This window comes from Pygocentrus nattereri, chromosome 25 (assembly GCF_015220715.1).
Source record: "Pygocentrus nattereri isolate fPygNat1 chromosome 25, fPygNat1.pri, whole genome shotgun sequence".
NCBI lineage: Eukaryota > Metazoa > Chordata > Actinopteri > Characiformes > Serrasalmidae > Pygocentrus > Pygocentrus nattereri.
Genome location: NC_051235.1, coordinates 3040075 through 3056973, shown reverse-complemented (window position 1 = coordinate 3056973; position 16899 = coordinate 3040075). Strand labels below are relative to the sequence as shown.

Below are 16899 nucleotides of genomic sequence, written 5' to 3'. Positions count from 1 at the left end.
GCCTTCTGGGCGGAATAATCTTGTATTTAAACTCTGCAAGTATTTCAGGAATGATCTTATTTCATTGTTAAGCTTTGGTGGGAAACAGGATCTTGAAACAACCCAACAGAAATTCACCCAATCAGGATTGTCTTCTCTGAGGTATCTAGGTAAGCGAGCTCTCCCATTGGTTGGGACTTTTGTCAAATAAACTACCAGCATATTAAGGAAGTGGCAGTGGGAAAAACCAATCATGATTTGAGTCACAGTGTGGGTCCAATCTTGACAAAACCATCACTGCAGGCCTTCATGAAGTTCTAGATAAGTCACTGACTCTGAATACAAGCTGTAGCCTAAGGTTTGAGGTAGTTGTTAGGAATAGAAAACTGCAACACACAATGTAACCTACCTGTTAGCATCTGTTGCGAGCTTCAGCTTAAACACATGGAATGACTATAACATGCTTCAATTATGTGGTTAATCTTCAACGGCCAAAGAGCGCACCTGTGTTAGCTTAGTGTTAACATACTATGAAAATCTCATTGGCGGAAATGAGCATTTTCATCAAGGTGGGTTGTTTCTCTGGCCTGACCCGAAGGCCTAGCTCTGGATCGCCACTGGTAATGAAATAAGGTTATTTACTGCGAACGTGGTTCTCTGCGCAGTACAGCATGTCGGCTGCGTGAATGAACTGGTAACCGGTGCCTCTGACTCTTAACTCTGCCTCGGTGTAGCCCAGAACAATCTTACCCCTGCAAAACACACAACACCGTCATGAAAGACACCATTAACACTGGAATAATCACATCTAGACAACCTTCACTGCCCACTCTATCAGAAACTCCTCCACCTTGTTGGTGTACAGTTAGAGACTGTAGCCCAGAGAGGCTGTTGAGTGGTCAGTTTAGGGTAGAGGGAGGCTGATAACTTGCACATGCCAACAGATGGACCACAGTCTCTATGTGTACACTTATAAAGTGGACGTGTCAAGTAGGGGGACAGTATAGTCTCTAATAAAGAACTCTTACTTGGCGTCACAGGCCATTGGGGTGAAGTCCAGCTTATGCTTGGTTCTGAAGATCATGTTTTTGGTGCGGATCTCCAGAATGGAGGGGGGCTGCAGGGGTGTGGCTACAGCAAACAAGGCTAGCTGGGGTGGGACCTGACCCCCATCGTCCAGTCGTCTGTTCTGCCCATGGAGGAACTTCAGACGGCCCTGTAGATTCAATGCCTGACAAATGCAAAGTCATCACCTGAATTTCTGCACAACGTTGCTGAGAACTAGGCCTGTGCATTACATATGGTATACATATATACCTACATACATATATAATACTCCATATAACACTGATGTTATATTGCGTATAATATCCTATATGATCCTATATGACACTATGTAACACAGTAATAGTGGTCCATATGATTTTACAATGGACTATGTACATCTTTCAACAGGAATAATGTATGTAACAGTCCAGTATAATACTACAATGACACGGTATATTGCCGTTGTGGGAAGAAAACCTCTTATCTCCAAAATGGTAACTTCACAGCAGAAGGAAAAAACCTACAGAACCGTGTGAAAGTTTTAGGCATCTGAGCAAATTGTTAAACAGTTGACCTCAGCAGTGAGTTTATCACAATATACATTAGAATAAAGTTGTATTCATAATTCAAATAAACAGAAAAACAATAAAGAGTAACAAGAATTTCTTGGGTCCATATTTTTCCTTGACACCTTCACAGCCGCCACAGAGACTCGTTAATATCATCAATGACATCATGAGCTCAATTTACTGAGCACTGATTGGTCAAACCAGGAGCTGCTTTTTAACTACATATAATACTGGGCTTCCTCGAGGAGAGGCTTGGAGATGGGTAAACAAACACACCAACATCCAGAAAATCACTGTTTAATTTATATATACACACACACACACACACACATATATATATATATATATAAATAAATAAATATTCTATCAATTTTGTTTATTCAAATATTCACACTTTCCTCAGCAAATAAACACAAACTACACAAATAAATAGATTTTGAAAATGTGTCTTGGGTGCCTCAGACTTTCACACAGTCCTGTACTTTAGACTTTTCAAAGTCATTTTGGGCCGTTTCTTTTAGTTCGTTCATCATGAAATTTACATATAATATACAGGGTAAAAGGTATTTTAAAAAGTGTCAAAAATGGAGATAAGAGGTTTTCTTCTCATAAACAGTGATATAATGCATTGTTTAATATTAGGGAAATAATACATTACCCTTTATAATAATACAATAATAGTGCAAATAATGCATTGCATAATACTATAGTACTAATAGAATACCATATATAACACTACAATAATACTGTATATAACATCCTGTATAATACTACAATAATTATATATATTAAACCGGATGTTATATATATATAACATCCGGTTTAATACTATAATAAAACTATGTATAACATCCTGTATAATACTATAATAATGCTAAATATAATGCCCTGTGTAATACTACAATAATACTTTATATACAGTGGTGTGAAAAAGTGTTTGCCCCCTTCCTCATTTCCTGTTTTTTTGCATGTTTGTCACACTTAAGTGTTTCGGAACATCAAACCAATTTAAACAATAGTCAAGGACAACACAAGTAAACACAAAATGCAATTTGTAAATGAGGGTGTTTATTATTAAAGGAGAAAAAAATCCAAACCATCATGGCCCTGTGTGAAAAAGTGATTGCCCCCTAAACCTAATAACTGGTTGGGCCACCCTTAGCAGCAACAACTGCAACCAAGCGTTTGCGATAACTTGCAATGAGTCTGGAGGAATTTTGGCCCACTCATCTTTGCAGAATTGTTCTAATTCAGTTACATTAGAGGGTTTTCGAGCATGAACGGCCTTTTTAAGGTCATACCACAACATCTCAATAGGATTCAGGTCAGGACTTTGGCTAGGCCACTCCAAAGTCTTCATTTTGTTTTTCTTCAGCCATTCAGTGGTGGACTTGCTGGTGTGTTTAGGATCATTGTCCTGCTGCAGAACCCAAGTTCGTTTCAGCTTGAGTTCACGAACAGATGGTCGGACATTCTCCTTCAGGATCTTTTGGTAGACAGCAGAATTCATAGTTCCATTTATCACAGCAAGTCTTCCAGGTCCTGACGCAGCAAAACAGCCCCAGACCATCACACTACCACCACCATATTTTACTGTTGGTATAATGTTCTTTTTCTGAAATGCAGTGTTCCTTTTACGCCAGATGTAATGGGACACACACCTTCCAAAGAGTTCCACTTTTGTCTCATTGGTCCACAGAATGTTTTCCCAAAAGTGTTGGGGATCATCAAGATGTGTTTTGGAAAAATTGAGACGAGCTTTAATGTTCTTTTTGCTCAGCAGTGGTTTTCTTCTTGGAAGTCTGCCATGCAGGCCATTTTTGCCCAGTCTTTTTCTGATGGTGGAGGCATGAACGCTGACCTTAACTGAGGCAAGTGAGGCCTGCAGTTCTTTGGACGTTGTTGTGGGGTCTTTTGTGACCTCTTGGATGAGTCGTCGCTGCGCTCTTGGGGTAATTTTGGGCGGCCGGCCACTCCTGGGAAGGTTCACCACTGTTCCATGTCTTCGCCATTTGTGGATAATGGCTCTCACTGTGGTTCGCTGGATTCCCAAAGCTTTGGAAATGGCTTTATAACCCTTTCCAGACTGATAGATCTCAATTACTTTCTTTCTCAATTGTTCCTGAATTTCTTTGGATCTCCGCATGATGTGTAGCTTTTAAGGATCTTTTGGTGGACTTTACTGTGTCAGGCAGCTCCTATTTAAGTGATGTCTTGATTGAGAACAGGTGTGGCAATAATCAGGCTGGAGAAATTGTGTGGCTGGAGAAATTGAACTCAGGTGTTAAAAACCACAGTTATAGTATGTTTTAACGAGGGGGGCAATCACTTTTTCACACAGGGCCATGATGGTTTGGATTTTTTTTCTCCTTTAATAATAAACACCTTCATTTACAAATTGCATTTTGTGTTTACTTGTGTTGTCCTTGACTATTGTTTAAATTGGTTTGATGTTCCGAAACACTTAAGTGTGACAAACATGCAAAAAAACAGGAAATGAGGAAGGGGGCAAACACTTTTTCACACCACTGTAACATCCTGTATAACACTACAATAATACTGTATGTAATACCCTATATAATACTACAATAATTATATATCTAACATCCTGTTTAATACTATAATAAAACTATATATAACATCCTGTATTATACTATAATAATACTGTATATAACATCCTGTATAATACTACAATAATAGTATCTATATAATATCCTCTATAATACTATAATAATACCATAATAATACTATATATAACACCCTGTGTAATACTACAATAATACTATATAATAACATCCTATATAATACTACAATAATACTATATATAATGTCCTGTATAATACTATAATAATACTATATATAATGCCCTGTATAACACTACAGTAATACTATAATAATATTGTATATAACGTCCTGTGTAATACTACAATAATACTATAATAATACTGTATATAACACCCTGTGTAATACTACAATAATACTATATAATAACATCCTATATAATACTACAATAATACTATATATAATGTCCTGTATAATACTATAATAATACTATATATAATGCCCTGTATAACACTACAGTAATACTATAATAATATTGTATATAACGTCCTGTGTAATACTACAATAATACTATAATAATACTGTATATAACACCCTGTGTAATACTAAACTAATACTAAATATAACATCCTGTATAATGCTACAATAATACTACGTATAATGTCCTGTGTAATACTATGTTAACACTGTATACAACATCCTATGTAATACTACAGTAATACTATGTATAATGTTTACTTAAAATGTTATAAAACACATATTTATAGATCTGCGCAAATTTAAAGTCATAAATATGTACATTGCAGTACATAACTGGGCTACATTGTAAGCAATGAAAATGTCATGTAAAAATACAGGAATTCCTGTATTTTAATGCAAGCTTATAACTGTTCAGCAGAATGTGTGAGTCTATGGATTTTTTACACTGTGATTCTCAATTTCAATTCAAACTCACCTGAGAAGAAAATTCTAGTGACAAATATTTGACAAATATGCTAAAAATACTGAATTTCTCCTTAATAATACTGATTTTGACTCTTCGGCAGAGCTAACTAGGTCAAATTTGAAATGAAACCTGACCCTGAAACAGAGCTGCTCACGAGGCTCTTCCTAGCTCTGGTGTGGACATCAGATGACCAGCGATATGGTGATTATCACAGCAAAGGGCCGCCGTGACGTCTGACCCACTTGCTTAGTCAAACCGAATGTGCTAAACCACTGAGTGAGAGAGAATCCAGCCGAGTCCAAACCAGGACACGTATGACACATCCTCCCCACGCTGGTGGGGCCATTCCGGGTCAGGGAGAATCGCAGGCCGCAGCTAACGGCATGAGAAAGGTGTATCTCCCTGGATCTTCACTCACTGTCCACTTTATCAGCTCCACTTACTGTAGAGCTGCACTCTGTAGTTCTACAGTTACAGACTGTAGTCCATCTGTTTCTCTGATACTCTGTTACCCTGTTCTTCAGTGGTCAGGACCCCCATGGACCCTCACAGAGCGGGTACTGTTTGGGTGGTGGATCATTCTCAGCACTGCAGTAACACTGACTGGGTGGTGGTGTGTTAGTGTGTGTTGCGCTCGTATGAGTGGATCAGACACAGCAGTGGACAGTGAGTGTAGAAACAGGGATACAAACTTGTTTTTGTATTTACGTTTACATATTTAACAGACCAGAGTGACATAAGCAGAGCGCTGGGAATACTGTCCACTCTGAAAGTTCAAATTAGCAGCATCCAAGCACATTTCAGACCAACTTCCTCTTCAAACATGCTTTCAGGGGCTGAAGCTACTCACCAGAAAGCCAGACGAGTTGTCGAGGAGGCAGCGGAAGCGGCAGACGAAGCTTCGTTCCAGAAAGGAGGAGTTTTCAGGAGGGAGCTGCTCGGGCTTAGAGGTTATCAGAGCTGAGCTGGAGATACCGTCTCCATCTGAGAGAGACACAAAATACATCTTTGTAGGGTAGGTACAAGGTAGGTTAGGTGTTTCTAATAAAGTGGCCAGTCAGTGGAAGCACAAGGTGGGTGTTTCTAATAAAGTGGCCAGTTTGTGGAAGTACAAGGTAGGTGTTTCTAATAAAGTGGCCAGTTAGTGGAAGTACAAAGTGGGTGTTTCTGATAAAGTGGCCAGTTAGTGGAAACACAAAGGTGGGTGTTTCTAATGAGGTGGCCAATTAGTGGAAGCACATGGGAGGTGTTTCTAATAAAGTGGCCAGTTAGTGGAAACACAAAGGAGGTGTTTCTAATAAAGTGGCCAGTTAGCGGCAACACAAAGGTGGATGTTTCTAATAAAGTGGCCAGTGAGTGGAAGTATAAGGTCAGTGCTTCTCATATAGTGGACAGTTAGTGAAAGTACAAGGTGGCAATAACTGAATAATAACTGATAAAATATTGAAATATTACAATTCAAGCAATTTTGTGGTTATTAAGGCTTATAAATAAGTTTTAATTTTACAGTAAAGTGAGAGGAAGGAGGAAAATATTCTCGACCTGTCTGGTGTAGAGACTCTTTGTTGTGCTGTAACATTTCCCGCTCAGCAGTAGTCCAGCTAAAGGTCACTCTCTCTTTCCAAAACTCACTCTCTCTGTCTATGAGTGCTTTTTTCTGTTAAACTAGTGCTCTGTATCTGGCTGTTCGTGCTGGAGTCAGAGGGGTGAGAGGGGTAAGAGGCTGAGGTGGGCAGTGATGGGAGGGGCTGTTTATCTGGGAGCGTTTGGGTGTGTCTTTCTGCCTCTGTCTGAGGGTGAATGTGTGCACTTATTCATGTGAACGTGTTAACCTGTGCTCCTGTGTGTCTCATTGCACAAGGAACCTGAACACAAGACAAACTAGAGTCCCCCACTTTTGATAAAGTCTAAGCGAGCATATTCTTTTCCTCCCACAACCAAAATTTAACTTCCATTGTACATACCTACACCAGCTCATTAGCAGTTATTTTACACATTATTACACCCGTTTTCCTAAAACTGTCACTGTCAAACTGATACATACTGTACACCAACTGATACATACTGTACATAAACTGATATATACTGTACACCAGCTGATACATACTGTACATAAACTGATATATACTGTACACCAGCTGATACATACTGTACACCAGCTGATACATACTGTACATAAACTGATATATACTGTACACCAGCTGATACATACTGTACATAAACTGATATATACTGTACACCAGCTGATACATACTGTACATAAACTGACATATACTGTACATAAACTGATACAAACTGTACATCAACTGATACATACTGTACATAAACTGATACATACTGCATATGAACTGAAACACACTGTGTATAAACTCATACATGTGTTATGCAAGTTGATATCCACTGTATATAAATGGATAAATATGATCTGTAAATTGACTGGTATATACATAAACTGAATATAATCATATCATTTTGCTAATGCCCTTCCTGGATCAGGGCCTTGTCATGGCGGAAGGGCATGTGTGGTCTAGGGATCTTCATAGCTAAGTCGTCAGGACCAATATGCTCCTGATAGGGTCTCCCAGGGCGAACAAGTCTGGAGTGAAGACCCAGACTAACATGATCCAAAATACCCACCCTGAAAAACAGGCACAGAACATACCGTGCCTGGGATAGGGTCACACAGACCTACCCCTGGAGCCAGGCCTGGGGATAGTGTCCCCTGGCGAGTGCCTGGTGGCTGGGCAGCCCATGTAACCTGGCCGGGCTCAGCCCGAAGAGGCAATGTGGGGGGACCATTTGGGCCAACCACCCGCAATGTCCAGCATGAAGGAGCGGTGCAGTGCTGCACAGGCAGTGGGAGATTGCAGGGGGGCCCTTGGTGGCCCTTGGCCACCTCACTGGGGGGCAAGGAGCTGGAGCTTGTGCGGGAGGTTGAGAGGTACCAACTAGATATAGTTGGGCTCACCTTCACCCACAGTGTTGGCTCTGGAACCAAACTACTTGATATGGATTGGTCCTTCTCCTACTCAGGGGTTGCACAGCGTGAGAGTTGCCGGGCAGGAGTGGGGATACTCACAAGTCCCCGGCTGGCAGCCGTGCAGTTGGAGTTTGTCCCGGTGGATGAGAGGGTCACTTCAATGCAAATTAAAATTGCAGAGAGGAAAACTCTGACTGTTGTGTGTGCTTATGCACCAAACAACTGTCGGAGGCCACTGTTCGGAATGATTTCAACTCCCACCTCTGGGAGAGCTTTTCTCATGATCCAGGGGAGGTAGGGGACATGGAGTCTGAATGGACCCTGTTCAAAACCTCCATTGTGGAAGCTGCCAGGCGTAGCTGTGGCCAACAGCTTGTGGGTGCCTGTCGGAGCGGTAACCCAAGAACCCCCAAGTGGACACCAATGGTGAGGCAGGCCGTTAAGCTGAAGAAAGAGGCCTTTAGGGACTGGATGGCCCGAAGGACTCCCAACTCAGCAGAGAGGTACCGACAGGCGAAAAAGGTGGCAGCCACAATGGTGAAAATCCAGGGTGTGGGAGGAGTTTGGTGAAGCCATGGAAAAAGACTTTCGGTTGGCTTCAAGGAGGTTCTGCCAACTATTGGGGTATCACACTGCTCAGTCTCCCTGGGAAAGTCTATGCCAAGGTGCTGGAAAGGAGACTTCAACTGATAGTTGAACCTCAGATTGAGGAGGAACAATGTGAATTCCGTCCCGGTCGTGGAACAATGGAACAGCTTTTTGTGCTTGAAAGGGTTAACTTTCCTTTGGCCTGTCTCTTCCCCAGTGACTAACATGTATTAATAAAATCAGACTCTGCTGAGGGTGCAAGGGTGTCTGCCCTTTGTGCATACTTACAGGCTGTTAATAACTATTGTTCCTCTTTCATTCTGCAAACCACTTGCACTTTTGACTTACTGGATTTTGATGTTGAACTGAGCACATCCAGAGATGGAGAAAAACAACTCCATGTATGGACAAGCAGGTTACGACATATGTTAGAATGTGGTCAGGCCCTTCCTGGCTGCCTGCGAGCACATGGGACGGGCTCTCTGTGTTTATAAAGAGGGGACTTCCCCTTCTTCTGTGTGCTTTGTGAATAAATCACTCATCTCTCTACGAGAGTGTTTGTTCATCATTGCACCAAGAGCTCTCTGTCTTGGGACTTGGCGGGATTTGCCGAGCTGGTTTATCGCTTCATTCTCTGGTTTCTGAGGGAGAACACTGTTCAAGGAGACCCTTCCTAACAGCCGTGGTGACCCCGACGTGATATCCTCACCTGGTAAGTCCGTTTCCTTCCTTTGGACCTCTGCCTGGTTGACGATATCACGTTCCTTTTTGGCTCAGCTAACCTACCCAGCCCTGTCTGGTGGGCGGGAGTATGAGATGAAGCAGGATTTTTGCCCCTGTAACGAGGGTACAAACCTAGGCGCCTAGTGGTTTTATGCTCACAATCCCTCTAACTCCCAAGATTTGTGTTGTTTGTATTTGTATTATGTTTGTTGCTATGGGTACGTCGTTTCCCAAACCAGAGCCGGATGAGAAACCTGCTGATTGGATGAGGCGATGTAATCTGGCCTACTATGTTGACCCGTTTCTCTCTAACCTAGCAGGATGGACTGAGAGTAATCCTCAGATTCTGCCATACCCTAGGAATGGGACTTTTGACGCAGGGTATTTGAGATCTGCTCATAGAATGATTTATGAAGGTATTGGGGATCCGCAATGGGACCTCCCCTACATGAAAAAGGGTTATAGATCGTGGTATGACATGAAACAGGTGTGGGATGATTTTAAAAAGATTTTTACTCCAAAAAGCGTGCTGAAAACAATTCCGAAGCCTATTAAGGCCAAAAGGCAAGGCCCTAAATTGTCCCTGCCCTCAAACCAAGCATCATGTTGTAGGATGAACACTGTATCCCCTACTAGCCCAATGACTCCTCTGGTAACAAATAATCCCGTCTTGCCACCCCCTTATCAGCCTCCGCCGCCTGCCGCACCGGGGTTATACCCTGATCTTACTGCTCTTAAAGCTGATCTTAAAGCTTCTGATTCCGCTGCAAAGCCCAAGGCCAGACCGAACACCTCAGACCCGTCCCTGTCTCTGGCTGTAGTTAAGGTCCCCAAGCCCGATGATGATTCGGACTTGGACGGGGAAAGAGACCTGGACTACGACCCTGGAACATGCCCCGATCCCCCACCGGGTCTGTGGACCCCGGGATCGGAATGGAGTTCCCTGGCTGTTGCCATGGCTTGGCAGTCCGGACCGGAAGGGGTCGAGGTGAAACCGCCTGATGTTGCAACCTTAACCAATATTGTGAAATTGCTGCCGGACATTAACGTTGAACCTTACTGATGTGAATTGTTTTGCATTCATAATTTGAATTCGACTATAGACCGCATTCTAGACCGATGCCTTGTTTGTGCACAGAACAATCCAAAGCCTAAAGGCCCTCACCAGGTTCTTCCCAAACCTGAGACACCGTTCCAGGAATGGCAAATAGATTTCACACACATGACAACTGTAGGGCCCCACAAGTATCTACTGGTAATGATCAATAAATTCTCCAGATCGACTGAGGCATTCCCGTGTAATAAGGAGAACGCAAACACGGTAGTGACAAAACTATGTCAGGAAATCATACCACGATATGGCGTCCCTCTAGGTATTGACTCCGACAAAGGTGCACCTTTCACTTCAAAGGTCACACAAGCGCTTGCTAAACAGCTAAGCATAGACTGGGCTTTTCACATTCCCTATCACCCCCAATCCTCCGGAATGGTAGAAAGGGTGAATCGCACTATAAAGGGGCGGCTAAGAAAAGCCATGCAGACTCAAAACACAACCAACTGGGTGAAAGTCCTACCTGTGGTCTTAGCTGAACTGCGCATGACGCGAACAGACACTTTAGGTGGACTATCGCCATACGAGATTGTCATGGGACGACCATTTCCTGTCCCATGGCGACAAGTAACGGCTCTGGGGGGACTGGCGGACCTTGAAGTACGTCGCAGTGAGTACACAGCGGGCCTGTTGTCAGTCTTGAATGAGTACTGGGAGAGGGTCAATCAAAACATCACTGACCCTCCCAAGACCCCCACGCATCCGTATAAGCCCGGGGACCAAATCATGGTTAAAAAGTTTGAACGAAAGGGTTTTTCTGACCCTCCTTTTTCAGAGCCCACAACTGTACTCGCTGTTACGCATACTGGTGTCTTAACTGACCTTTTCCCACAGTGGATCCACGCCTCCCGTTGTGTTAAAGCTCCTGAATTATAACCCACTCTGCCTATTATTAATCTCTCTTTTGTTTTGCAGAAGCATGATGCTGCTGATAATGCTCTTTCTCTGCTCGGAAGGTATTTTGCCATGATAGCTCCTATTGTATGTGTGCTGTTGCTACTGTTGTGTATGGGACCGTGTCTTTTCAGGTGCCTCATGGATCGAATGTACGCTCTGGCCTCCTCGCTCATCCCCCACCGGTCCGACTACGTCTTTATGGCACAGACCGTGCGACAGCCCGTCTATGCGTCATTGGAACCATCTTATGATGATGCTGTTTCTGTTTCTGTGTAGGAGCCTTTTTCTCTGTTCTCTCTGATGTGCGTATTGCTTATAACCCGTCTTCAACGAGTTATAAAAGAGGGGAATGAAAGGGTTAACTTTCCTTTGGCCTGTCTCTTCCCCAGTGACTAACATGTATTAATAAAATCAGACTCTGCTGAGGGTGCAAGGGTGTCTGCCCTTTGTGCATACTTACAGGCTGTTAATAACTATTGTTCCTCTTTCATTCTGCAAACCACTTGCACTTTTGACTTACTGGATTTTGATGTTGAACTGAGCACATCCAGAGATGGAGAAAAACAACTCCATGTATGGACAAGCAGGTTACGACATATGTTAGAATGTGGTCGGGCCCTTCCTGGCTGCCTGCGAGCACGTGGGACGGGCTCTCTGTGTTTATAAAGAGGGGACTTCCCCTTCTTCTGTGTGCTTTGTGAATAAATCACTCATCTCTCCCAGAGAGTGTTTGTTCATCATTGCACCGAGAGCTCTCTGTCTTGGGACTTGGCGGGATTTGCCGAGCTGGTTTATCGCTTCATTCTCTGGTTTCTGAGGGAGAACACTGTTCAAGGAGACCCTTCCTAACAGTGCTCTTGCAGATTGTTGAGAGGGCATGGGAGTTTGCCAACCCAGTGTACATGTGTTTTGTGGATTTGGAGAAGGCTTACGACCGTGTTCCAGTGGATATCTTGTGGAAGGTCCTCTCGGAATATGGGGTACTGGGGCTACTACTCTGGGCCATTCAATCTCTGAACTCCCAGAGTGAGAGCTGTGTCCGTATACTCAGCATTAAGTCGGACCCTTTCAGTGTTAGCGTTGGGTTCCGGCAGGGTTGTGCCCCGTCTCCACTGCTGTTTGTGATATTCATGGACAGGGTGTCAAGGCATAGCCAAGGTCAGGAGGGCATTATTTGTGGAGGCTATTTGCAGATGATGTTGTTCTTTTGGCTGAATCACATGGATGCCTCCAGCGCTCAAGCGGTTGGTATGCGGATCAGCACCTCCAAATCTGAGTCCATAGTCTTAGCCCAGAAAAGGATGGCATGCCCACTCCAGGTAAGGGGAAAGGACTTGCCCCAGGTGGAGGATTTTAAGTATCTTGGGGTCTTGTTCACGAGTGATGGGAAGAGGGATCGTGAGATTGGCCGCAGGCTGGGACAGGCGGCAGCAGTAATGCGGTCACTGTACCGGACTGTAGTGGTGAAGAGGGAGCTGAGCCATAAGGCGAAGCTCTCTGTTCACCATTTGGTCTACATCCCGACCCTCACCTATGGTCATGAGTTGTGGGTAATGACGGAAAGAATGAGATCGCGAATACAAGCGGTGGAAATGAGCTTTCTTTGCAGGGTGGCAGGGTCACTCTACTGACAGGGTGAGGAGCTTGGCCATCCGGGAGGAGCTCGGAGTGGCCTCCGACAGTTGTTTGGTGCATAAGCACACACAACAGTCAGAGTTTTCCTCTCTGCAATTTTAATTTGCATTGAAGTGACCCTCTCATCCACCGGGACAAACTCCAACTGCACGGCTGCCAGCCGGGGACTTGTGAGTATCCCCACTCCTGCCCGGCAACTCTCACGCTGTGCAACCCCTGAGTAGGAGAAGGACCAATCCATATCAAGTAGTTTGGTTCCAGAGCCAACACTGTGGGTGAAGGTGAGCCCAACTATATCTAGTTGGTACCTCTCAACCTCCCGCACAAGCTCCAGCTCCTTGCCCCCCAGTGAGGTGGCCAAGGGCCACCAAGGGCCCCCCTGCAATCTCCCACTGCCTGTGCAGCACTGCACCGCTCCTTCATGCTGGACATTGCGGGTGGTTGGCCCAAATGGTCCCCCCTCCGCATTAAGAGGAGCCAGCTGAGGTGGTTCGGACATCTGATTCGGATGCCCCCTGGACGCCTCTCGGTGGGGGTGTACCAGGCACAGCCTACCGGGACAAGACCCGGGGTTGTCCTAGGACCCGCTGGAGGGATTACATGTCCAAGTTGGCTTGGGAGCGGCTTGGGGTCCCTGGGAATGAGCTGGAAGAAGATTCTCTGCTCTCCCAACTGCTACCGTGACCCTATCTAGATTAAGAGGTCAACGATGATGATGATGATGATCTTCCTAATGCTGTGGAGTTTTATCCAACCTAAGTGTGCTGGCTAGTGTTAAGGAGGACTGCTCACAGCTTTGGTCCCCATCAGGTCCAAAGTGTATGAGTGTGTGTATGTGGATGTGCTATGTTACCTTGTGGGGACTCGTGGGTTGGGGTTGCAGTGGGTGGGGGGTTTAGGGCCCAGTGCAAGTTCCGTCTGAAAGCCTGCTGATCCTCTGTGTGAATCAGCTCAAACACAGACTGGTGCATTACATCCGTCTGGGAAAGAGAAAGAGAGAGAGAGAGAGAGAGAGAGGGAGGGAGAGAGAGAGAGAGAGAGAGAGAGAGAGAGAGAGAGAGAAAGAAAGAAAGAAAGAAAGAAAGAAAGAAAGAAAGAAAGAAAGAGAGATTAACCAGCACTTTTTCTAGACCACCATTGAAGATGTGGTATTACTGTAGCAGTAGCATTATATAAATAACTACATACCATATTACTGCAATGTTATATTAGGTTTTAAAGTATTTTTTTAGTATTAGTTTTTACAGTATTATATGCAGCATTATTGTACTAATAGTGTTATATACAGAATTATTTGCTGTATTACTGTAGTAATAGGAGTGTTATATAAAGTATTATGTACACGATTATTGTAGTAGTACTTATGTACAGTATTATATACAGTATTACTATAATAGTGTTGTATATAGTATTATTGTTGTAGTATTATATACATAAGTATATATAACATTACTGTAGTAGTAATGTTATATGCAGAATAAGTGTAGTATTATTGGACACAGTATTACATACAGTATTACTGTAAAATAGTGTTATATACATTATTATGCACAGCATCTTTGTAGTAGTAGTTATGCACAGTATTAAATACAGTATTGTAATGGTGCTATATACAATATTATATTGTATTACTGTAGTACTGTTATATACAGTGTTAATGTAGCACTATTATATACAATATTACATAGACTATTACTGTAGTAGTGTTATATACAGATTTATATAGTGACACTGGAAGTATTACTGTAGTACCATTTACAGCAAGGTTCAGAATACAGGAGGTCCTGGGGTTTAACCTCTTGGACCCCCTGAATGACACAAAATCAAATTTATATACAGTATTATTACTGTAGTAGTGTTATATACAGTATTACTGTATCATTAATATATACAGTATACATGTTTATTGCAAATGGCCCCAAAGGCCCCCTGTAACCTCACTGTTAGAGTGAACCTGTGTGTGTGTGTGTGTGTGTGGTGTGTATCAGTGTGTGTGAGTCAGGTGATCATCTCTAATCGCTGTATGCAAACGTGTGTTGGTAATACAGACAATAAATACTATTAGCTGGATTAATCACTGTTAATCAGGATGGGCAGAATGGCAACCTGCTGAGTATGTGTGTGTGTGTGTGTACATATGTGTGTGTGTATTAATAACAGAGGTAAGACTGACCAATATGAAACGATTAACCTGCAATGACCTCGATGACTATCAATCCATTTCACAATGCATAAGATCAATGCTACATCAATAATGTATATAATATTCTTTACAACGATAATGTATACAATGCTGTAATATACAGTGTATAATGTTATATCCAATACTATAGTAACCCTATATAAAAACCACTATATGTAATGCTGTAGTGATAATGTACTATAATATACAGTGCTACTGTGTTAAAGCTCACCTGATGGAATCCTAGGTAATCCTGAATAGTGTGTGAAGCATAGAATATGATCCCTTCTGATGTGACCACCAGCACAAACCCACTGAGAGCCTGTAAATGAAAACAAACAAGTATACATAACACACATGACAGCGACGCAGACAGGTTGGGTTTCATCAGCATGCTCATCTGATGGACAAAACTGTGCTTATAGGAAAGTCTGTTCTCTCGGTGGCTTTGTTTGCAACGCCATCGGCCAGTCATTCCACTCATACAAGACCAGGGGCCTCTCTCTCTCTCCACTTGCGGTGTAACCAGCCAGCTGATTGGCTCCTTTTCCTTAAGGGCAGGGCTTTCTCTGCAAACAGGCGCCATGTTGAGCAATATGAGTTTTCTCCTCATTTATATGGTCTCTGGTATCTTTTGGCGTGTGAACAGATTGCCTGTGCGCTTCATTAGTGTAGTATGCAGTGTAAGAATATAGTACTCAGTGTAAGAATATAGTATGCAGTGTAAGAATATAGTACTCAGTGTAAGAATATAGTATGCAGTGTAAGAATATAGTACTCAGTGTAAGAATATAGTACTCAGTGTGAGAATATAGTACTCAGTGTAAGAATATAGTACTCAGTGTAAGAATATAGTATGCAGTGTAAGAATATAGTACTCAGTGTAAGAATATAGTACTCAGTGTGAGAATATAGTACTCAGTGTGAGAATATAGTACTCAGTGTAAGAATATAGTACTCAGTGTAAGAATATAGTACTCAGTGTAAGAATATAGTACTCAGTGTGAGAATATAGTACTCAGTGTAAGAATATAGTATGCAGTGTAAGAATATAGTACTCAGTGTAAGAATATAGTACTCAGTGTGAGAATATAGTACTCAGTGTAAGAATATAGTACGCAGTATAAGAATATAGTACTCAGTGTAAGAATATAGTACTCAGTATGAGAATATAGTACTCAGTGTAAGAATATAGTACTCAGTGTAAGAATATAGTACGCAGTGTAAGAATATAGTACTCAGTGTGAGAATATAGTACTCAGTGTAAGAATATAGTACTCAGTGTGAGAATATAGTACTCAGTGTAAGAATATAGTACTCAGTGTGAGAATATAGTACGCAGTGTAAGAATATAGTACGCAGTGTGAGAATATAGTACGCAGTGTGAGAATATAGTACGCAGTGTAAGAATATAGTACTCAGTGTGAGAATATAGTACGCAGTGTAAGAATATAGTACTCAGTGTAAGAATATAGTACTCAGTGTAAGAATATAGTACTCAGTGTGAGAATATAGTACTCAGTGTAAGAATATAGTACTCAGTGTGAGAATATAGTACTCAGTGTGAGAATATAGTACGCAGTGTAAGAATATAGTACTCAGTGTAAGAATATAGTACTCAATGTAAGAATATAGTTTGCAGTGTAAGAATACAGTACTCAGTGTAAGAATATACAGTAT

General features: G+C 42.5%; 1 protein-coding gene across 2 annotated transcripts in view; it reads right to left on the bottom strand.

Annotated features, from left to right (window-relative positions):
* Positions 1-16899, bottom strand: part of ahr1b (aryl hydrocarbon receptor 1b) — a 68915-nt gene that overhangs the window by 16615 nt on the left and 35401 nt on the right. For both annotated transcript variants that reach the window (XM_017681729.2, XM_037534431.1), the window contains 5 exons: positions 15452-15541; positions 13891-14017; positions 5954-6087; positions 1008-1210; positions 622-731 (listed from right to left, as the gene is read on the bottom strand). In XM_017681729.2, the coding sequence (XP_017537218.2) occupies positions 622-731; positions 1008-1210; positions 5954-6087; positions 13891-14017; positions 15452-15541 (664 nt within the window). The remainder of the gene's footprint in view (positions 1-621; positions 732-1007; positions 1211-5953; positions 6088-13890; positions 14018-15451; positions 15542-16899) is intronic.